The 18,313-nt window shown below is 31.0% G+C and overlaps 1 protein-coding gene across 1 annotated transcript; it reads left to right on the forward strand.

Annotated features, from left to right (window-relative positions):
- Positions 1-12,034: 12,034 nt before the first annotated feature.
- On the forward strand, positions 12,035-18,020 carry LOC105773392 (transcription initiation factor TFIID subunit 5). The gene is made up of 19 exons (XM_012595274.2): positions 12,035-12,318; positions 13,013-13,094; positions 13,171-13,249; positions 13,348-13,445; positions 13,527-13,583; positions 13,688-13,775; positions 13,864-13,973; positions 14,379-14,486; positions 14,661-14,812; positions 15,452-15,562; positions 15,651-15,720; positions 15,828-15,867; positions 16,055-16,219; positions 16,384-16,460; positions 16,594-16,710; positions 16,906-17,171; positions 17,283-17,378; positions 17,468-17,540; positions 17,621-18,020. The coding sequence occupies exons 1-19, from the start codon at positions 12,155-12,157 to the stop codon at positions 17,672-17,674; spliced, it is 2,007 nt and encodes a 668-aa protein (XP_012450728.1). The 5' UTR covers positions 12,035-12,154; the 3' UTR covers positions 17,675-18,020.
- The last annotated feature ends 293 nt before the right edge of the window (positions 18,021-18,313 follow it).

Below are 18,313 nucleotides of genomic sequence, written 5' to 3' on the forward strand. Positions count from 1 at the left end.
AAGGTGGGGATTGTTCAACTCATTTATCGCCACGAAAGCAGAGGAGCGGACTCGCCCTGTAGTGTGACTGACCCCACTGGAAAGCAAAGTAAGCTCCTCTGTTGTTTTTGCCTTACCATCAAGATTCATGCATTCGAGTCGATTTCATTTTTTTCATTCTTAATTTATAAATAAAATGATACTACATTCTCTTGTATTCATAATAACATTCATGCAAATCAAACTAAAAACTCAATCGACTATTCAACCAAATGTTAAACGGGCTTTGATGAGTTTTAGAAATATTATAAATTGATTTTTTCTTTTTGGTATGTTTAATCAATGTATCATGACTATTTATTTTTATATTTTTGATGATTTTGAGCAACAAATAACTTAGATTATAATTGAAGAAGAGATTGGATTAAGTAATGCTAGTTTTCAAGAATTTTAGTTTGATCTATTACCTTAATTAAATAGATACATATTTTGAAGAAGTTAAGTAATGGCTCTTCCGAAAACTTTCAATATGATCATGTTTTCCTATAAAAGATATTTGTTTTCTTTAAAATTCATGCTCGGAATATCTTTGGCACTTTATTTCATATTAGAGACTATATCAAAGGCTATTTCGAAGAGATAGTGAAAGTATACCATTGTTTTATTAATGAGATTAATGGAGCGCTTATCAACAACTTATTTTTGTGCAAATTTATTGTAAGCAAATAGTTTTTATTCCTCATTTTGCAAGTAAGCTTTGAATAAGGGAAAGTCTTAGGGAGAGCGATCTAGATTGCGTATAGCAGTGAGGTTACAACTTGGTAAGTGAATTGGACTTGAATAACATTTTGTACTAGTTGATCGGTAGTATATTACTCTTTGAACAAGGCCTCACAAATATAGGAAATTTTGTAATTATTAATCAATTTATCCATATTGCGTAATAAAATTATTGTGAACCAATTTTATGATATATATAAAAATACGAATATACTACTGATAATAAAAAATTGGTATTAATTAATTTACTACTAATTATTGTGATAATATTTTTTTCTTGATTTTATCATCACATTAAGCAAACAACTTAATCAATTAAACTTTGTATTTATAATAAATCTTTTAAAAGCAATCTTACCGAGCAATGGATAGCATCTACCATTGCAGATGAAGATAAACCCTAGCGGTTCCCTTTCGTGCGACTCTCGACATTAATTATCAAATCCAGGAAAAAGGAAATAGCAAAGAATGCTACAAAACAAAGAGAAGGAGAGGTGGAAGACAATGTAAATGCTGCAAAAACAACTAGAGAATACCAAAAGATTAAGCTGTCCTCAAGGAAATGCTACAAAACCACCGATCTTGGGGACATTTCAAGAACTTGATAAAATAGATTTCTTTCTAGAAATATTCTAATGAAAGGATGAAGCAGAGAATTAAAAGAGGAATTAAATCTACAGAAAGGATATACAAAACTCACCTTTCCAACACGTGCCAACATTTCACTTTTTTTTTTTCCTCTCGATCCTTGTATGCGGAATAGGTCCGAATCAGTTGTTTTATTGTCATTTCATTATTATTTTATTTTTATTGTTTGAATTTTGTATGACTCTTGTTTATTATCAACTTTGTTACTATTTTAGATGCATTTATTTTTTAAGTTACAACTATCTCAGTGTTATTTAAGTATAAATAATTTTTTTAATTAATTTTTATTTTGTTGAGAAACATTTATTTTAATGTTTATAGTACATTAGATGTATTATATTTTATAAATTTATTTTTAAATAAAAATAATCTAAAAATAATAATATGAGCAGGCCGAGTCAAGCTTAAGTTTAACATTTTTAATTTAGATCAGGTTAGTAGAATTTTAGACTCATTTATCAAGTTGTATTTAAACTTAAAAAATCTAAAATTTTGCATAGGCCTAACCTAACCTGGTCCATGATTAAATCTAGGTGTGACCCTTTTAAAATACGCGTGACAAGAACAGAAATTCCCCATCCCTTTTGCATACACCTTTTAGTGCCTCATCAATCTTATTCGTCCAAAGTGTACAAGTGAATTTAATATTTTTGTTTGCCGTTAACACCATCAATTTTCTCAAAAAAAAAAACACTATCAATTTTCTCTGAAAAAAACATAACAAATTCTCTTCTTCTTATTATATAATTATAATAAAAATAATTAGATCCAGGATCCAACCCTATATAATAAAATCTTACAAACATCTTAGGGGATTGTTTTTCTTCTTTTCTACTTCTAAACCAAAATCTTCTCCATCTCCACATCCGTTGGTTCAATATATCAACACTTCTCAATGACTTTTTTGTGGCTAAAACGTAGTTATTAGCAGATACTAGCCATTAAAAGAACAGTATACCAAGTTACCATACAAATTGTAGATCCAGAAGAAACATGCACCAACGTCTAAATCAGAAACTAAGACCATGTTTGTAGGGTATTTTTGAGCAATAATTCTGAAAGCTTCAATTTAATGACCAGTTATGTTGAATCTCAAAACTCACAGATTGATTTACCCTTTTACAGTAACCGTTTGTATATGTTAAACCCATAAGCGTGAGTTCTCGAATTTAAATATTTATTTATTGCATCTCTATTTTGATAAACATGACTCATGAAATCATGTCTTTATTTAAGATTTGAATTTTCATGGGACCAAAGTAAGAAGCAAGTGCGCTCTATCCCATTTCATGTTGACATTTAGTGAATTCGGACAATGTTGAACCATCAACCCCTCGCTTTACCCTTTCATCATCGTCTCTTGTTTTCTTTAATAGACTAATTATTATTTGACATTTTTTGCTACATTAGACTAATCCCTTCACCTAATATTATTATCTTCAACTTCACATAATTCATCCTCTACACACTAACTAATAATATATATTGTTTTTAATTTTATAAATAAAACTTACTATATTATCCACAAACCCATAAATAAATTTGTTTTAAAAAATTATATAACAATCAAGCATAACATTAATTGAAACCATAATACTTAGATAGTAAGGATCATAACATTTTGGGTTAATGTGCAAATTTTTTTTAATTTTATATGGAAGGATAAATTTATTCTTCTTTTTTCTTGAAGAATGTATTTTGTTGTTAAAATTAGGGATTTTAGTAACTTTACACGACTGAATTAAAATTCAATTGATGAATGACACCAACTCAATCAAAATCTTAAATGTAGTATAGATATTGTTATTGACTCTTAAAATTGCGACTTTTAGTGAACTTTTACGTCTACAAATGTAAACTTGGTATTCTTGAATTTGAATGTGATTTATTATATATTTTGTAAAAAATGCATAATTTATGTATAAATTAATTAAAATTCAATGCAAATTGTATAAAAGTATACAAATATGAAATACAGTCAATCATCGATATAGCAACTACTCGATATTTTACTACAATAGTTAAGTTTATTGTAAAATTGATTTTCATGTTTTATTTTTACTTGCTACAATAACTTTTCATCTATAACAATAGATATAAAGCATGAACTACACTATTTACTAAATTAGTCTAGTCTTAAATTTTAATAAAATTAGTTCCACTCTTAATTCAAATGAAAATAATAAATTTTAGTTAAGATATTATTCTAGGGCTTATATAATTTGATAAAAACAACAAACACCAATAGTAGGACAAACTCTATCAACACAACAAAAATTTCAGCCTAAGCATCAGAATATTATAACACGTAGGCAATTGATTTTGTCACAACTCAAGCATGGTATCTGGAGTACTTCAAGCACTTAAGACAATAAAAAAATCAGCCCCAGCTGATTCAAAGTGGCGGGCAAAAATCGGAAAAAGAATCAAGCATCCACCAAACTGGAGAAGACGACAACAAAATCATCTCTAAAATCACTTGCAAAAGTAATACTACATGTATAAGCAAGACTAAAAAATGTGTTACAATAGCAAATAAAAGCTTTTAAAAGTGGAACTTATTGAATAATGGAAAATAAACAAAAAAGAATATATAAAACTTAAGACAACACGAGTCTAATTCAACTTGTGGAATCATTTATTATTTTGAAATACTCTCAAAACAGAAATAAATTAAGAAGCAGATGAAGAGCCACCCACTTTTGTTAGTGATCAGTGGAGTTTCAATGACAACATGTATCATTATCTATCAATCACAATCTGTAAAGATAACAAAAATACTTACAATATAAATTTGCAAACTGAAAAGGAAAAATGCAACTAATAAGAAAAGAAAAGATGAAGAAGAAACAAACGTATTGGAGGAAAAAGAGAACAAATTTTTAGTTCTCGTTCAACTTAATAATTTTACAATTATCATAAGTCTTAAAACCATGAGGTGCTTTAATTTTATGGGTGTTTTATATCATTAAAATGTACACAAATTTTTTAAGGTTTTCATATTATATATGTATATATACATTAGAGAAGAGAGCAAGAATAAATTGGTGCTGAAAGGGTCACATCAGGAACCCAATCATTCATTGGGATAATGATGATTCAGAAGTTGATGACTTTATATGCTCCTAAGGAGCCACGCAGACGGTTCGCGGCCTGCACTTGTTCGAAAAGAGTTGGGCCGGTTGGAAATGACTTTATATTAGTTTATCAAATTAAATTAAAATATTATTAAATTTATCATTAAAAATTAAAAATTATATTATAAAAATAATTGGTGTATTTTTAAAGTTATAACAAAATAATTTATATTATTTAAATCCTAAATTGTTATAAAGTTATGGCAAAAATTTTTATTATAAAATATAATTTATATGTTACTTTTATATTTTGTTTATAAAAAATTATGGTCAAATGTAGATATAATTTATTTATTTGTTCATTCTATATATTATAAAAATAATATACTTATTCATGAAAAATTGTCATAATTTTTTTATCATAACTTATTTATAAAAAATATCTTTCTAAAGTTATGTAAGAAGTTCTATACAAGTTTTGGATAATTTATAAAATATTTTTTACAAAGGTTATTATAAATTTTATATTATTTTTACTTAATTTACGTATTATAAAATTGATATAACTTAGCATAATTGTTTCTCTAAAATAAGTTTTTATAAGTTTTATAATTAAAACTATAAATTATTCATATTGTGAACTCAAATATTATAAGGTCGATGCTAATTATGCAAATAAAAAATATTTTCTTGCACCATATTGTGAGGTAAGATATTATTTTAGAGAATGGTTTCAGACACAAACACCACAGATAGTTCATGAATTATTTAATTTGAGACGTTCAAGGTTGAGAAAACATTTGTTGTTCTAACAATAATTCACCTTAGTATAGCATAAAAAAAACAAAGTTGTATCGTACTAGCATGTTATATATGTTATAACTTCAATCATATGTGGAATTGAGATACATGATACATACTTCGAAAAGTACATAAAAGAAGGAGACCTTAATAATCTTAATGATACAGATTCAATTTTAGATGATAAACATAATAAAAAAACATATGTTAGATATTAAAAAATGAATAATCTAACCCAAAAAAAAAAGCATTCCGCTGGTAGTTTCTGATGGCATGGATGTAAAGCAAGCATGATTGATTGGATTTGGGGGTGTAGGAACAATAATTTGGTGTTTGATTAATTACAGCAATTATTTTATGAATAGCCTTTCGGCATTCTGTTTTGGGCACAAATAATAATATCGCATCATCTATCGTGAGAGAGGCTGTTCCTCCATCACGATTTTGTCCCCCCAAGCACATTTCTTAGCTGATGGAATCAGATAAAGTCGGTTGACTCAACAACTATTATAAAGTCTCACCCACCTCCCAATTTTTATATTTTTGATGTGTTTATTTTTAGAGGTTAAATTTCAGACTCATTTGTTAACATGTTAAAATTATTTTATTAAATTTGTTGGTATAACATATAGAAATTAAAAATATATATTTATTTGACATCCATGTAACAAAAATAATATTATAATGGATTTGATTTTAACAGAGAATTTTAACGGTGTTAACAATTCTTAAAACTAACATTATCATTTTAGTCGATTAAAGTATTTAGACTAATTAATGACATTATAAAAATTGAGATGTTAAATTGTGCCAAAACTAAAGTATAGATATTAAATATTAAAATTGAAATTTGATTGTTCTTATATAATCTAAAAAATGGATCGGAATTGAAATTTAGTCCTTGTCTTATCATGAAGAAAATATAATGACCAAATTATATTATAAATTAAAATGTAGATATTAAATTCAAATTAGGCATAATAAAAGGACCAAAAATAAAATTTATCCGTTTTCCAACTATATATATTACAATGTTCTAAATAAATAAGTGTTTTCACATTACAGTTTTTTGACATGTGACCCTCCTCATTTTAAGCATTTACTTTTACTTGGGATAAATTACTCTTTTACTCCTAACCTTAGATAATTTATTTTAAACATAATTTAATTATTATACATATATTACAATTTATATGACTTTTTTAAAATTAATCTTATTATTATTTTATAATATAATTTTTTGTTACTGTTAATTGTAATTTTTTCATAAATTAATTTTTTGTTAGTGCAAAATTTTATAATAAAACATCGACATATCTATTTTTATAATCTTTTAATATAATATTTTAAATATACATTTCTTTGATTTATTTTAACAACTGGCATTTCTATTTATTATAAACATTTTAATGTAACATTTTCAAACTTCATAATAAAACATATATTTTATATACTTCTAATATGTATTATTAATTTTTTAGGTTAAGACTTTTTATTTCATTTTAAAAACAATTACATTGACAAACGGTATTAGCCAGCGCATCGCATCGCAGAAGTATACAAATAAGATAGACAAGCATTATGTTGCACAAGTGGCAATCTCTTTAATTTTTTATTTAATATTTATAATTTTTAATTATCCATTGATTTTATATTTTAAAACAAATTATAGATATCTCATCAATATTTAAGAAAATTCGGAAATTTCAGGGGATTTGAATAGAATCACGTTATTGTTGTTATCAACCCCTAAAAGCCCTAACATTCTCAAGTCATCGTTTAAATTTATTCTATTACCGATGAAGACCCAAGGTTTTATGGAAACCCTAGAAAATTAGGATTAAAAGGTGGAGAAATCGTTTGCAACCATGGAGTCTTGAAATCTCATCTGTTCGATGGTCAATATGGCGACAAAGGGAGTGCCCGCCCAACTGCCGCAATTTCAAGATCTAACAGCAACGGTTGTTGTCGTTGAAGCTCCGATTGAAATTTAGGCTTTTAGGAACATTATGTGCTTAATGTGACAATTAGTCAAAAACTTTTTTTCAATTGTTCGACCAATCGGATTATCAACATAAGATTCATCGTCGAAGAATACATGGATCAATATTTTTTTCCTTTTTTTTTTATTGTTTCAGGTTTACAAGTAAAATATTTCTATCCTTGAATTATAGGTTAAATTAACCAATTGATTTATTTATATATACTATATAAATACAATGTTAAAATAATAATAATAATCATGTTCACATAACAAAATTTTGACACATGGTACTCTTTATTTGAAACATTTATTTACAATTTGGGTAAATAACTCTTTTACTCATTGTCTTTTAATTTTTAAAAGTTATTTTATGACTTTTATTTATAATTTTTATATGTTAAATATAAAATTGATTTTAAATAAACTGTCTCTTCATTCTAAGATTTTACTTAATTAAATTAATTTTAATATTATAATATTAAATTTAATGATTATTAAGTTGTGAAGCTTAAAATATAATTCAAATAAAGACACATATTAATAACATTTATCAAATTAAATTTATTCTTTTCAAATATAATAAGAATTAATTATATTCGTTGATTAAAGTACACCAAAGATAAATAGAAAATCTAAAAGATCAAACATTAACACTTTTTAACATTAAAACAAATAATTTAACAATATGCATAAAATAATCATTGTTGACACCATTTTTTTTATAAAACGGAGTCGACTTTGATTTTGAAAATGAAAACGAAAACGGGAGTCGCCACCAATTCTTTTTTAATGAGGTGTGATTGGATCACCTCAAAAAGTGGTTGTTTTTAATAAACGATTTGATTTTATTAAAACAACGATTTTGGTCCACGAAATTCAGAAAAACAGGTTCGGGAGTCGGTTACGTACGAGGAAGGATTAGCACGCTCGTAACGCCCAAAAATTGGTACCTAGTTGATTAGTTAATGTCTTAATGTCGAAAATTGAAAACTTTAAAGAGATTTGAAGTATGATCCTAAAAAAACTCGAACGACATGGATTAAGATTTAAGAGGATATTCGGCTATTTGGTCCAACGAGAAATCGAAACCTAGCACATTAGGGCACGTTTTCTCGAATTTCCAAACGCAAAACATTGCCTTATTTTGAAGTTTTTAAAAGGATATTTGGCCATTTGGTCGAACGAGAAAAATCGAAACCCAGCACATTAGGGCACGTTTTCTCGAATTTCCAAACACAAAACATTGTCTCATTTTGAAATTTTTTTTAAAAGGATATTAGTATGCGTAACAAAATGTTAATGAATACAATGGTGTAGCATAAATAATACAAATAATAGCAATGAAAATAAATTAGATAAAAAAGGGCAAATCAATGATATACATACAAGCAAATAAAATCAAAACATTCTTTCAAATAATGATGAAAATGTAAATAAAGAAATAAACAAAGAAAATGAATAGAACTATAAAAATATAAAAGATATATATATAATTAAGGGGAGGGACTACTCTGAACACGCACATAACAAGGGGGGATCAAAATGGGAATTTTCCCTTCCCCAAAGCGCTGTAGTTCGAGCAAGGATTAAATTGAAAACGTAAAACAAATCATGGGGCAAAATTAAAAAACTAAGAATACTTGATTTTAAAACCATTAAAAAGTGGAAAGGCTGAAAGCGAATTAGCCCTTCCGCTAAAAACACGTGGATCTTGGAGTGGGTCGAATCAATTTCGGGTCTAAGACAAAACGGCGTCGTTTTGGCCACTGATCAAGGGCTCAAAACGGCGTCGTATTTACCCCGTATAAAAACAAAAAAAAACAGAGGAAACAAACCAGTTTAGCCACCCCTTTTAAAAAAGAAACAGAGAGTTTGAAAACTCTCTCTCGTCCTCTCCAAGTCCGGCCAACAATGCTATTGCTTGCGCCACCGTGACCGACGGCCGGCCTCGCACGAGGGTGTTCCCAATCAGCATTTTGAAACGTGTTCAAAGACCAAAATTTTAGAACGGGGAAACAAGGAGAAAAAAGGTCTTAGCCCTTCCCTAAACTTGAATCCGTCGGCGGCGAAGGGCCGATAACGACAGATCTAAAGGCCGATTCAGGTAAGCTTTTCCTTTTCTCCTTTTTTATTTTTACTTTCTTAAAACAAAATAAATAAAAAGGTAGATCTCAAAAAAAAAAAGAATAGAATCATAAGAAACGAAAAATCACCTCTTTTTGTATTCTATTTTTTAATCTCTTTTCATACAAAATCCCCTCCGTTTACATTTTACAATATTCGGCTTTATAGCCGAGAGAAAGCTAAATTTTTTTGTCTAGTCTTGTCTGCTTCTGCTTTTCTTCTTGCGTGTCTGCAGGTGACCGTATGGCGATGGCAGGAGGCGTCAGACGCACATGGTAGTAGGTGGCGCGGCGCTGGAGGAAGGACTAGGGTTTTGAAACCCTAGTTCTTGCATCGGTCTGGGCTATGCCCTTTTTTATGTTTTGGGCTTCTTATTTATTTTGTTGGCCTGGGCAAATGGGTTTGTATAATCATCATGTAAGAAATTATTAATAATATTATTTAAATTATAATATATTAATATTAATATTAATATTCAAATCATGATCAATTTTTATATTATTTTAATATTAAATATTTTAAGATCAAAGCACATTAATATAACCGATTCTAAATTAGTTAATTTGTTTTTTAAATTAAATCACATTAATAATTTATCATTTGGTTCTTGTATTTTTTAGTCTTTCCAATTTAGTTCCAAAAGTAATTTTCACCCTACTAATTCATAATCCATTTTATCCTCATGTCAAATAGGAAATAAAACTCTTATTTCCTTTTTGACTAAATTTATATTTTAGTCCTCAAACTTTTAAAATTTTGCGATTTTATTTTTATCACATTTTCACTTCTAAATTTCATTCATTAAATCCCATATTCAAAATCACCTCACCTTCATGAATATTTTTTATTTTCTAAAATTTCCAAATTTTCTTGAACATTTATTTTATCCGTTATTAGAATAATGCCACGTGTTACGTCGAAATTTTTGAGATGATACAAATGATTTTCGTCAATTTTATATAATTTTAATTGGTACAATAAAAAGCCTAATCCTTAGGTTTACATATTTTTCCTATATATATACTTGAAGCTATTTTTTTCCCCATATTTTCTATTTTAAAATTTTATACATATCTTTGGGTTTTTTTAAATTATGATCAAATTGATAGCAAATGTAAACATAAAGGGCTTAATTTGTTATTATATCAATCAAAATTATGTATAATTGATCAAAAAAATATCAATTATTGTGATTAATTATCTTTAATTACTCATTTTCAAACTTGATAGAGATAAAATTAATTTATTATTTTTAAGAGAGATAAATTTACGTAATATCAAAATCGAGAGAGGTTTTAAATTATTCCATTGATGAAAAGGGGTGGTTTAAGGTCCCAATTAATAGGCCAAGTTACAGCAGTTAAAAATAAATAAATAATCCTAATTAAAAATCTATTTAATTGTGCAAATAAAATTCCTATAGACCAATAATACTTAGGTGATGTGTTAATAGGAATTGACATGAAAATTAAATGTTTAAATTTGATAAAAACTCATTGGAATGGCCCACAACATTATCAAAACCTTTTATCTAAACAACCAATAAGGAATGGGTTATTTAAAATTTAAAATTGAGATCTTCTTGGCTAGAGAATATAAGTTTAATCCTTTATGTTTATTTCTTTTGTCATTTTAGCTTTTTTTTATTCATTTTGATGCTCAATCTTTAAAATTTAATCAAATTTTTGTTTCTTAGATGGAAAAGTTAACTACATTGTTAAAAATTTAATGATACTAATGTGACAACTCGTATGGCAATCAACATATAATTTCTAAAAATTTAAAATAATTAATAAAAACAATTAATTTATTCAACAAAATTTTTAAAAAGGTTTATATATATATATTCTAAAAATTATCCAATTCATTAATAAAGTGCATATAGACTACCATGCAGGTTGTCATGTCCGTTAAAGGGGATCGACTCCTTCAAGAGAAGTTTTCTATGTGTCGTTCGTTGGATAGTTGACTGGTACCATGGTTGCAAAGGTTATATAAGCACCAAGTTGGTGGTCCGAGCCGCCTCACGCTTAGGTAGCTCAATTATTATTTACACGCTCTATATTTATATCTCTCCCGAGTCTTGCAGGTTATATCTCCACCACCCAAGGTGCCCCCTCTGTGAACCATATACAACTCTCCACAAGGGCTGGGGTAAAAATCCGGGCACAAGGGCAATACTTTCGGTTGTTAAGGATAAATTGGTTGTTTGACAGACGACACTTTAAAGACTTCTCCCGAAAGAGTTGATTCCCCTCAACAATGTCAATGTTGTTAAAATTTTAACAATTCAGTAAAATTTGCATGTCCAAAATAACAATTTCACTAAAATTTAATGATGAAGAGCCAAAATAATAAAAAAATTAAAATTAAAATCTTAAAATAAGTTAATATTAGGGCTAAATTTATGGCTATTAAAAACTAATGTTGCAATTTATAGGTTCAAAATCGAGTCTCATAAAAAGAAAAAAAGAAAATCACATGGGCTTCCGGAAAACTGGATTGGATTAGATTGGGCATGAACCCGTAAAAAGCATCAAGTTAATTATGGGTATGAACAGTAAAATAGTCCAATTAATAATGGGTCCTTAAATAAATTTCGAATCCGCCCACGAACCCAGATATAAAATCCCTAATTCATCGTCGCTCAAAGAAGCAAAACAAGAGAAGAAAACGAAGAGGAGCAAAGAGGAGAGTGTGAGCTTTGGTTTTTTTGGTAAAGAATTGTTTGTTATTTTTGAAAGAAGGGGTAGAATCCAAAATGGAAAATATGCAGGCTGTGAATAGCTTCGTGACAGCTTATTTGAAGAAGAAAGGATTCAAAGAAGCGGAGCAATTGTTGGAGGATCTTCAGAAGAAGGAGTCCGCTCCAATCGATTTCCACAACGACCCTGATCTTGCTAAGTTAATTCATCACTTTTCCCAGTAAGTTCAATGCAAACCCTAACCCTCCATTCCGGTTTTCTTTTTCTTTTTGCATTCTTTTTGTCAACTGCTTAATTTTTTTTATTCAGGTGAAATCTGTTTTGATACTCAATTATTCATGTTTGATTTTACTTAAATATAAACTCTAGAAAACATTAAAATGAAGAATATTGATAAGAAGCATGTGGAATGTTATAATTTCCAGAGAAGTTGAGTTTATATTATCTTTCAACATGCAAATTTCGACTTCTGAACTCTTAAGAAATGTCCAAGGTGATAGCCAAAGTTAAGTGTGGGTTAATAATTAGTCAAATTTCTTGTCAGCATGAATGCCTATTTTGACAGTGTCAGAACCCGACTCATCTCGCTGAGCATGGGTCATGTCGTGAGAACATAATCTCACGTAAGCCGGAATTGTCCTCTTTGGGTGTTGAGACAGGGTTCGAATCTCTGAAGGTGCACATGAGGGTGACAAAACCTTGAGGGATCTGTGCCTATCCAAAGAGGACAACTCTGGATTATTCTTTCACTACACTGCCCATGTCCAGTGGGCTGAGTCGAGTCATGACAGACAGTGTGGTAAAGAATGCTAATTAGAAGAACGCTAATCCATGAAGGATTTGAATATTTTCTTGTTGTCTCCTTTCTGTTTGCATTTCACTGCTTCTTTTAATATCAAGGTGCTTGTTTCCAGGTCAGAGGATGATGTGGCACGGTACCAGGATGGGTATAGCAAACTGAGGTCGTGGACTTATAGTTCCCTAGATTTATACAAGGTATTGGTTTGATATTTGGTCATCTGATATGTGTTTTCACTTCCGGGGGCATAAGCTAGATTTTGAATGTATGCAGCATGAGTTGCTTCGCGTGCTTTATCCAGTCTTTATACATTCATTCATGGATCTGGTGGCGAAAGGACATTTGCAAGAGGGTATGTGTTAAACTAACTTGACTTTATCATTCTCATGTATCCTACACAATATATCTGATAGGTTTGTCTCTCAAACATTTTTGGTCTTCCTTTTGCAGCTAGAACCTTTTTTAATGCCTTTCACGAGGACCATGAACTGATGCACTCACGGGACCTTCAAAAGTTGGAAGGCGTTCTTTCGCAGTCTCATTTGGAGGTTATTTAACATCCTATTGTTTCTGTATTTAGCTTAAATAGGAGAATCACTCTTCTCATTAGTAGTTGTTTTCTTAATTAGGAGATGGAGTTTGCTCGTTCTCTTAGGCAGAATAAAGTTAACATCAAGATATGTCAGGTAACTGCCGCAAATTCTTTATTTTATGACTGCTAATGATATTAGTCAGGCTCTATCCTTCTCCTATCGAACTGCCTGAACTGTTTTCTTAATCATCTTGGCAGTATTCATATGGCCTTCTGCTGCAATATTTGCATAAAACACAGTCCACTGCTATGCTGGGGGTCATCAATGAACATATCAATTTCCAAGGTGATGTCATTTTGATTGCTGATGTTTTGGATAACACATAGAGAAGAAGGTGTACTATCTGATTACAGTTGTCTTTGTTTCCTTGCAGTTACTTCTGGACAGCCTGGTTCGATTTCTGATGATACAGAGGTTGTAACACTAATTGGAAGCTGCCAGGATGCAGCTAGTCTGATAAATCAGAAAGAAATACATTGGGGAGTGAGTCACTGTTCTTGTAATTATCTCTTTAAATGAATTTTCGATGGATTTAGCACATATAATTCGCTATCATTGAAGCAAAGGGGTTCCTACTGCCATAAGCTCTATGCTAAAATCGTATCTCTATCTTCAAACTCCATAGCTATGTTAATTGGACTCTTTTTTTTTCCCTTAAATTACTCATGTCTGACACCTTGTTGAGCATGTATTCTGATAAGAGTATAGGATATGATACTCCAAATGTATGGGAAAACTTGGGAAAAAATTGAGCATACTCATGGTAGGCACATATCTGTATCCAACACTCGCTTGGGCTTTGAGTAGCAGCTATACAGACATACATGTGCATGCATGTTCACATATTTCTACTTGTCTTTAATTTTGAGGCTCATATACTTTTCATAGTTACTAGAAGACTCCTTAGAAGAACGTTTGGAGAAGGAAGGAGGTTTGCTTTCAGATTCTGAAAAGGCAGAAGCAGAGAACAAAGAAGGGGATGTAGATGACAGTAAGGTACATATTGTTGTAAATCCCTGTAACAATTCCTTATTTTCCTTTCTTCATTTAAAATGTATATGTTTGACGTTTCATTTATACTTGATTTTTCAAGTGTACTTTTGGGTTAATGAAGTTGATGTTTAACTAATACACACAATTGTGTCTTTGTCCTTTCTGTTTCTTTTTCAGAAAAGATCAGTAGAAGGTGGAAAGCAAGGTGCTTCAACAAAAAAGTTGAAAAAGGACAAAGCTGTTAATGCGACAGCAAAAAGTGCTCGCCCTGAGGCTAAACCCACCCCTGCTGCACCACGAGTCAAGCCAGAGCTCACTTTGCCCGTAATGTATTTTCAATGATTCCCTCTTTTCATTATTTTCTTCAGATGTAGGATTGATGCTTAATGTAGTGTGCTAATCCTTCACTGAATTAAAACCATCACGGAATTATCAACTTTTTGTCTAACTCTCCTGTGAAATGAAAGGAAAAGAGTTAGTGGAAATGAACTTGGATGTGCAATATTCTATCAGCATGCTTTTTTGCCAGTTCTTAATAGGATATGATACGTGAATATAAACAGAAGTTACCATGGTTTGTTGCTCTCTTTTTTTTTGATTTTTGCGTCAAGAGGTCACTCATTCACCCTTGCAATTACTCCTAATATTTAAGGGTTTAAAATTTGTTTATACAGATCTTGGAACTTTTTCACCCAAATGACTTTATTGTTGTTACTTTCTGTCTTGTTTTGGTTTTAGACTCTCTAGGGCTTGTACTTCCCAGGTGTGTGGTTTTAGGCCAAGGAATTAGAACTGTGAGAACTTGATATGCATTTTTTGGTCTTTTTCCTACCAGCTAATGCTTGTGAAATAATCTGCCATATAGCAGTGGACTTCTCTCGATGTGAAATCTATGGCAAAAGCAATAATGCTCAGATTGCCATGTTGCATGTTATTTCTTTGAATTATTTTCTTAATGATTGTTTCAGGTCTACAGAGGTAGAACAGTCTATACTTGAGGACTTAAGAAACCGTGTACAGTTGAGTAGCATTGCATTGCCATCTGTCAGCTTTTATACGTTCCTCAACACGCATAATGGGTAATGTCTATTGATTGATTGATTTAATGGTCAAGTTTACCTTTAATGTCTCTAGGTACTTATTGTGTTTTATTTAATCTGTCTTCAGTTTGAACTGTTCATCAGTATCCCAGGATGGATCTTTGGTTGCTGGAGGGTTCTCAGACTCATCACTGAAGGTTGTATCTTAAATCAGTGTGCAAGATATATAATTGCTGTTTTATTGGTGTCTTATTTACTTATTTTGGAAACATGTTGGTTTCTAATTTTGATTTGTGCACCACAGGTTTGGGATATGGCAAAGCTGGGCCAACAAGCTGGTAGTTGTAAGTCAAAATAATTTGTATTTATCTCCCTGTGACCATTGCAGTATCTCTTGAAGTTTTACCCTAAAAATATTTGGAATTTCTTTGGGTTTGACTCTGCAATTTTAATATAACATTTTTGTAGTTCTGTTTGACTGAATTAGTCTAAGTCTACATAGATATTCTCACAAACTAGTGCAAGTGGCAGCTACTTTGCAGGGTGAAAATGATTCTACTTCAAGTGAACATGTTGCGGGACCAAATGGTGTGAAAAGATCCTATACATTGTTTCAGGGTCATTCAGGACCAGTTTATTCAGCCACCTTTAGTCCTCTTGGTGATTTTATTCTTTCCTCTTCAGCAGATACAACAAGTACGATATATTCCACTCCCATTTGTCTTACTTCACTTCCACCTTCACCTTCACTTTCCCCGCCGTCTCCCCCTCCCCCTCCTTTTTTTCCTTTTCAAATATTTTTGCTTTTGTTACTGTACTCTTTTAACTCCTGGGACCTTAAAATGATGGACTTGTTTCAGTTCGCTTGTGGAGCACAAAACTAAATGCAAATCTTGTTTGCTACAAGGGTCATAATTATCCTGTATGGGATGTTCAGGTATGATTGATCGATCTTCCGCTATGTTTGATGAAGTCTTACCTTACTAAAGTTCATCTACTTTCGCTCTCTTGAATGGGACCGATTTTCCCTTCTGCCTCTAATGCATTTCAATGTTCCTTATCTCCTGCAGTTTAGTCCTGTAGGACACTATTTTGCCAGCTCTTCACATGATCGAACAGCAAGGATTTGGTCAATGGATAGAATACAACCTTTGAGAATAATGGCAGGACACTTGTCTGATGTTGATGTAAGTACTGATATCCCTTTCTCTGGTTTGCTAGTCTAAATGTTTTATCAACCTGGGTGGGCACCATTCTCCCTGTCTGAATAAAGTCTACCATCTTTTAGAGCTTTCTAATTATTTTTTGTATTTTTGAAAGTGTGCTGGCTCTTGTATCATATTTCAAATCCAATCATAAACAGTTTAACCTTCTTGTCTCAGTGCGTGCAATGGCATGCCAACTGCAACTATATTGCCACAGGCTCTAGTGACAGAACAGTAAGATTGTGGGATGTACAAAGTGGAGAATGTGTTCGGATTTTCATTGGTCATAGGAGTATGATATTGTCACTAGCAATGTCACCTGACGGCCGCTATATGGCTTCTGGTGATGAAGATGGCACAATCATGATGTGGGACCTTTCAAGTGGACGGTGTGTTACGCCTTTGATGGGTCACACCTCTTGCGTATGGTCACTTGCTTTCAGGTGGGAATCCTTACTCCTATATATCCAAAAATCATATACTGAAATTCACTTGTTTCTAGATGTTGATACCTGTTAGTGCCTTGATATTCATCCCCGTTACTGCACATGCAGTTGTGAAGGTACGGTTCTAGCATCTGGATCAGCTGATTGCACTGTAAAATTGTGGGATGTCACAACAAGCACAAAGGCCCCGAAAAACGAAGAAAAGTAAGTTAGATATAAGAATGTTGATCTGCTAATATGTTTATTTGAAGTTATAAACTAAAAATATTGCCTGGAATGTGAATGAACAAAAGGAGTGGAAATCCCAACAGACTGAGATCGTTGAAAACCTTGGCAACCAAGTCTAGTCCAGTGTATAGTTTGCGGGTAAGTTAATTCATATTCTCAACGTAGTATGCAATGTTTAACTTGGTCGAATGTGTATATAAAATTGGAATATGGTGCAGTTTTCGAGGAGGAATCTGCTGTTTGCGGCTGGGGTGCTCTCTAAGAAATATTAACTTACATTCAATGATTACAATAATTTTTCAGCGCTGGAGATGTTAACTGGTAAAGCAAAAGTCTAATACAGAGATTTGTGCCCCTTTATTTCGTCGTGGAACTGAATTTTGAAGTGTATTTAATTAATTTTATTGATGGTTGTTGTTGTTGGGAAGTAGCTTACAAACATTGAGCAATTGGAAACAATGAAATTTCTTAGGGCTAGAAGAATAAAAAAAGAAGTCAGAACTCGGTGGGTTTAGATGGGTGATTAGGTGCGGTGCGTTATGTTTAGTTTATTTTTTGCTTCATGCTACAATATTGCTATGATATTTAATCTCATCACCACCGCTATTTTTACAATAATTGTAGATAAACGCATTGCCCCTTCAAATTCACCCTAAATTAGTATCAGTTTTACCTAGTCTCCAACCATCGATTCACTAATAGTAAATAATTGATAAAATATGATATAAACTTGTTATTTGATGCAGTAAGTAGGTGGTTGGAAAGAAGTCGAAGTGGGAATGGAGTAAAATCACTTTGATATGGCATTTGAGGATTGAATCTGCCCCCATATTTAATAATTCTCAAACATTTTCCTTTTATCAATGAAAACCGAAAAACACCCACCCTTCTGCTGACTGAAGATCTTAGTT

Source organism: Gossypium raimondii, chromosome 7 (genome assembly GCF_025698545.1).
Source record: "Gossypium raimondii isolate GPD5lz chromosome 7, ASM2569854v1, whole genome shotgun sequence".
NCBI classification, from domain to species: Eukaryota; Viridiplantae; Streptophyta; class Magnoliopsida; order Malvales; family Malvaceae; genus Gossypium; species Gossypium raimondii.

What these genes read in the sequence shown, in the direction of transcription:
- LOC105773392 (XM_012595274.2), top strand. Translation starts at nt 12,155, where the DNA reads ATGGAAAATATGCAGGCTGTGAATAGCTTCGTGACAGCTTATTTGAAG. An exon ending in TCTCAGACTCATCACTGAAG is followed by an intron (nt 15,721 to 15,827) that starts GTTGTATCTTAA and finishes TGTGCACCACAG; the next exon opens with GTTTGGGATATGGCAAAGCT. An exon ending in CTCTTCAGCAGATACAACAA is followed by an intron (nt 16,220 to 16,383) that starts GTACGATATATT and finishes GACTTGTTTCAG; the next exon opens with TTCGCTTGTGGAGCACAAAA.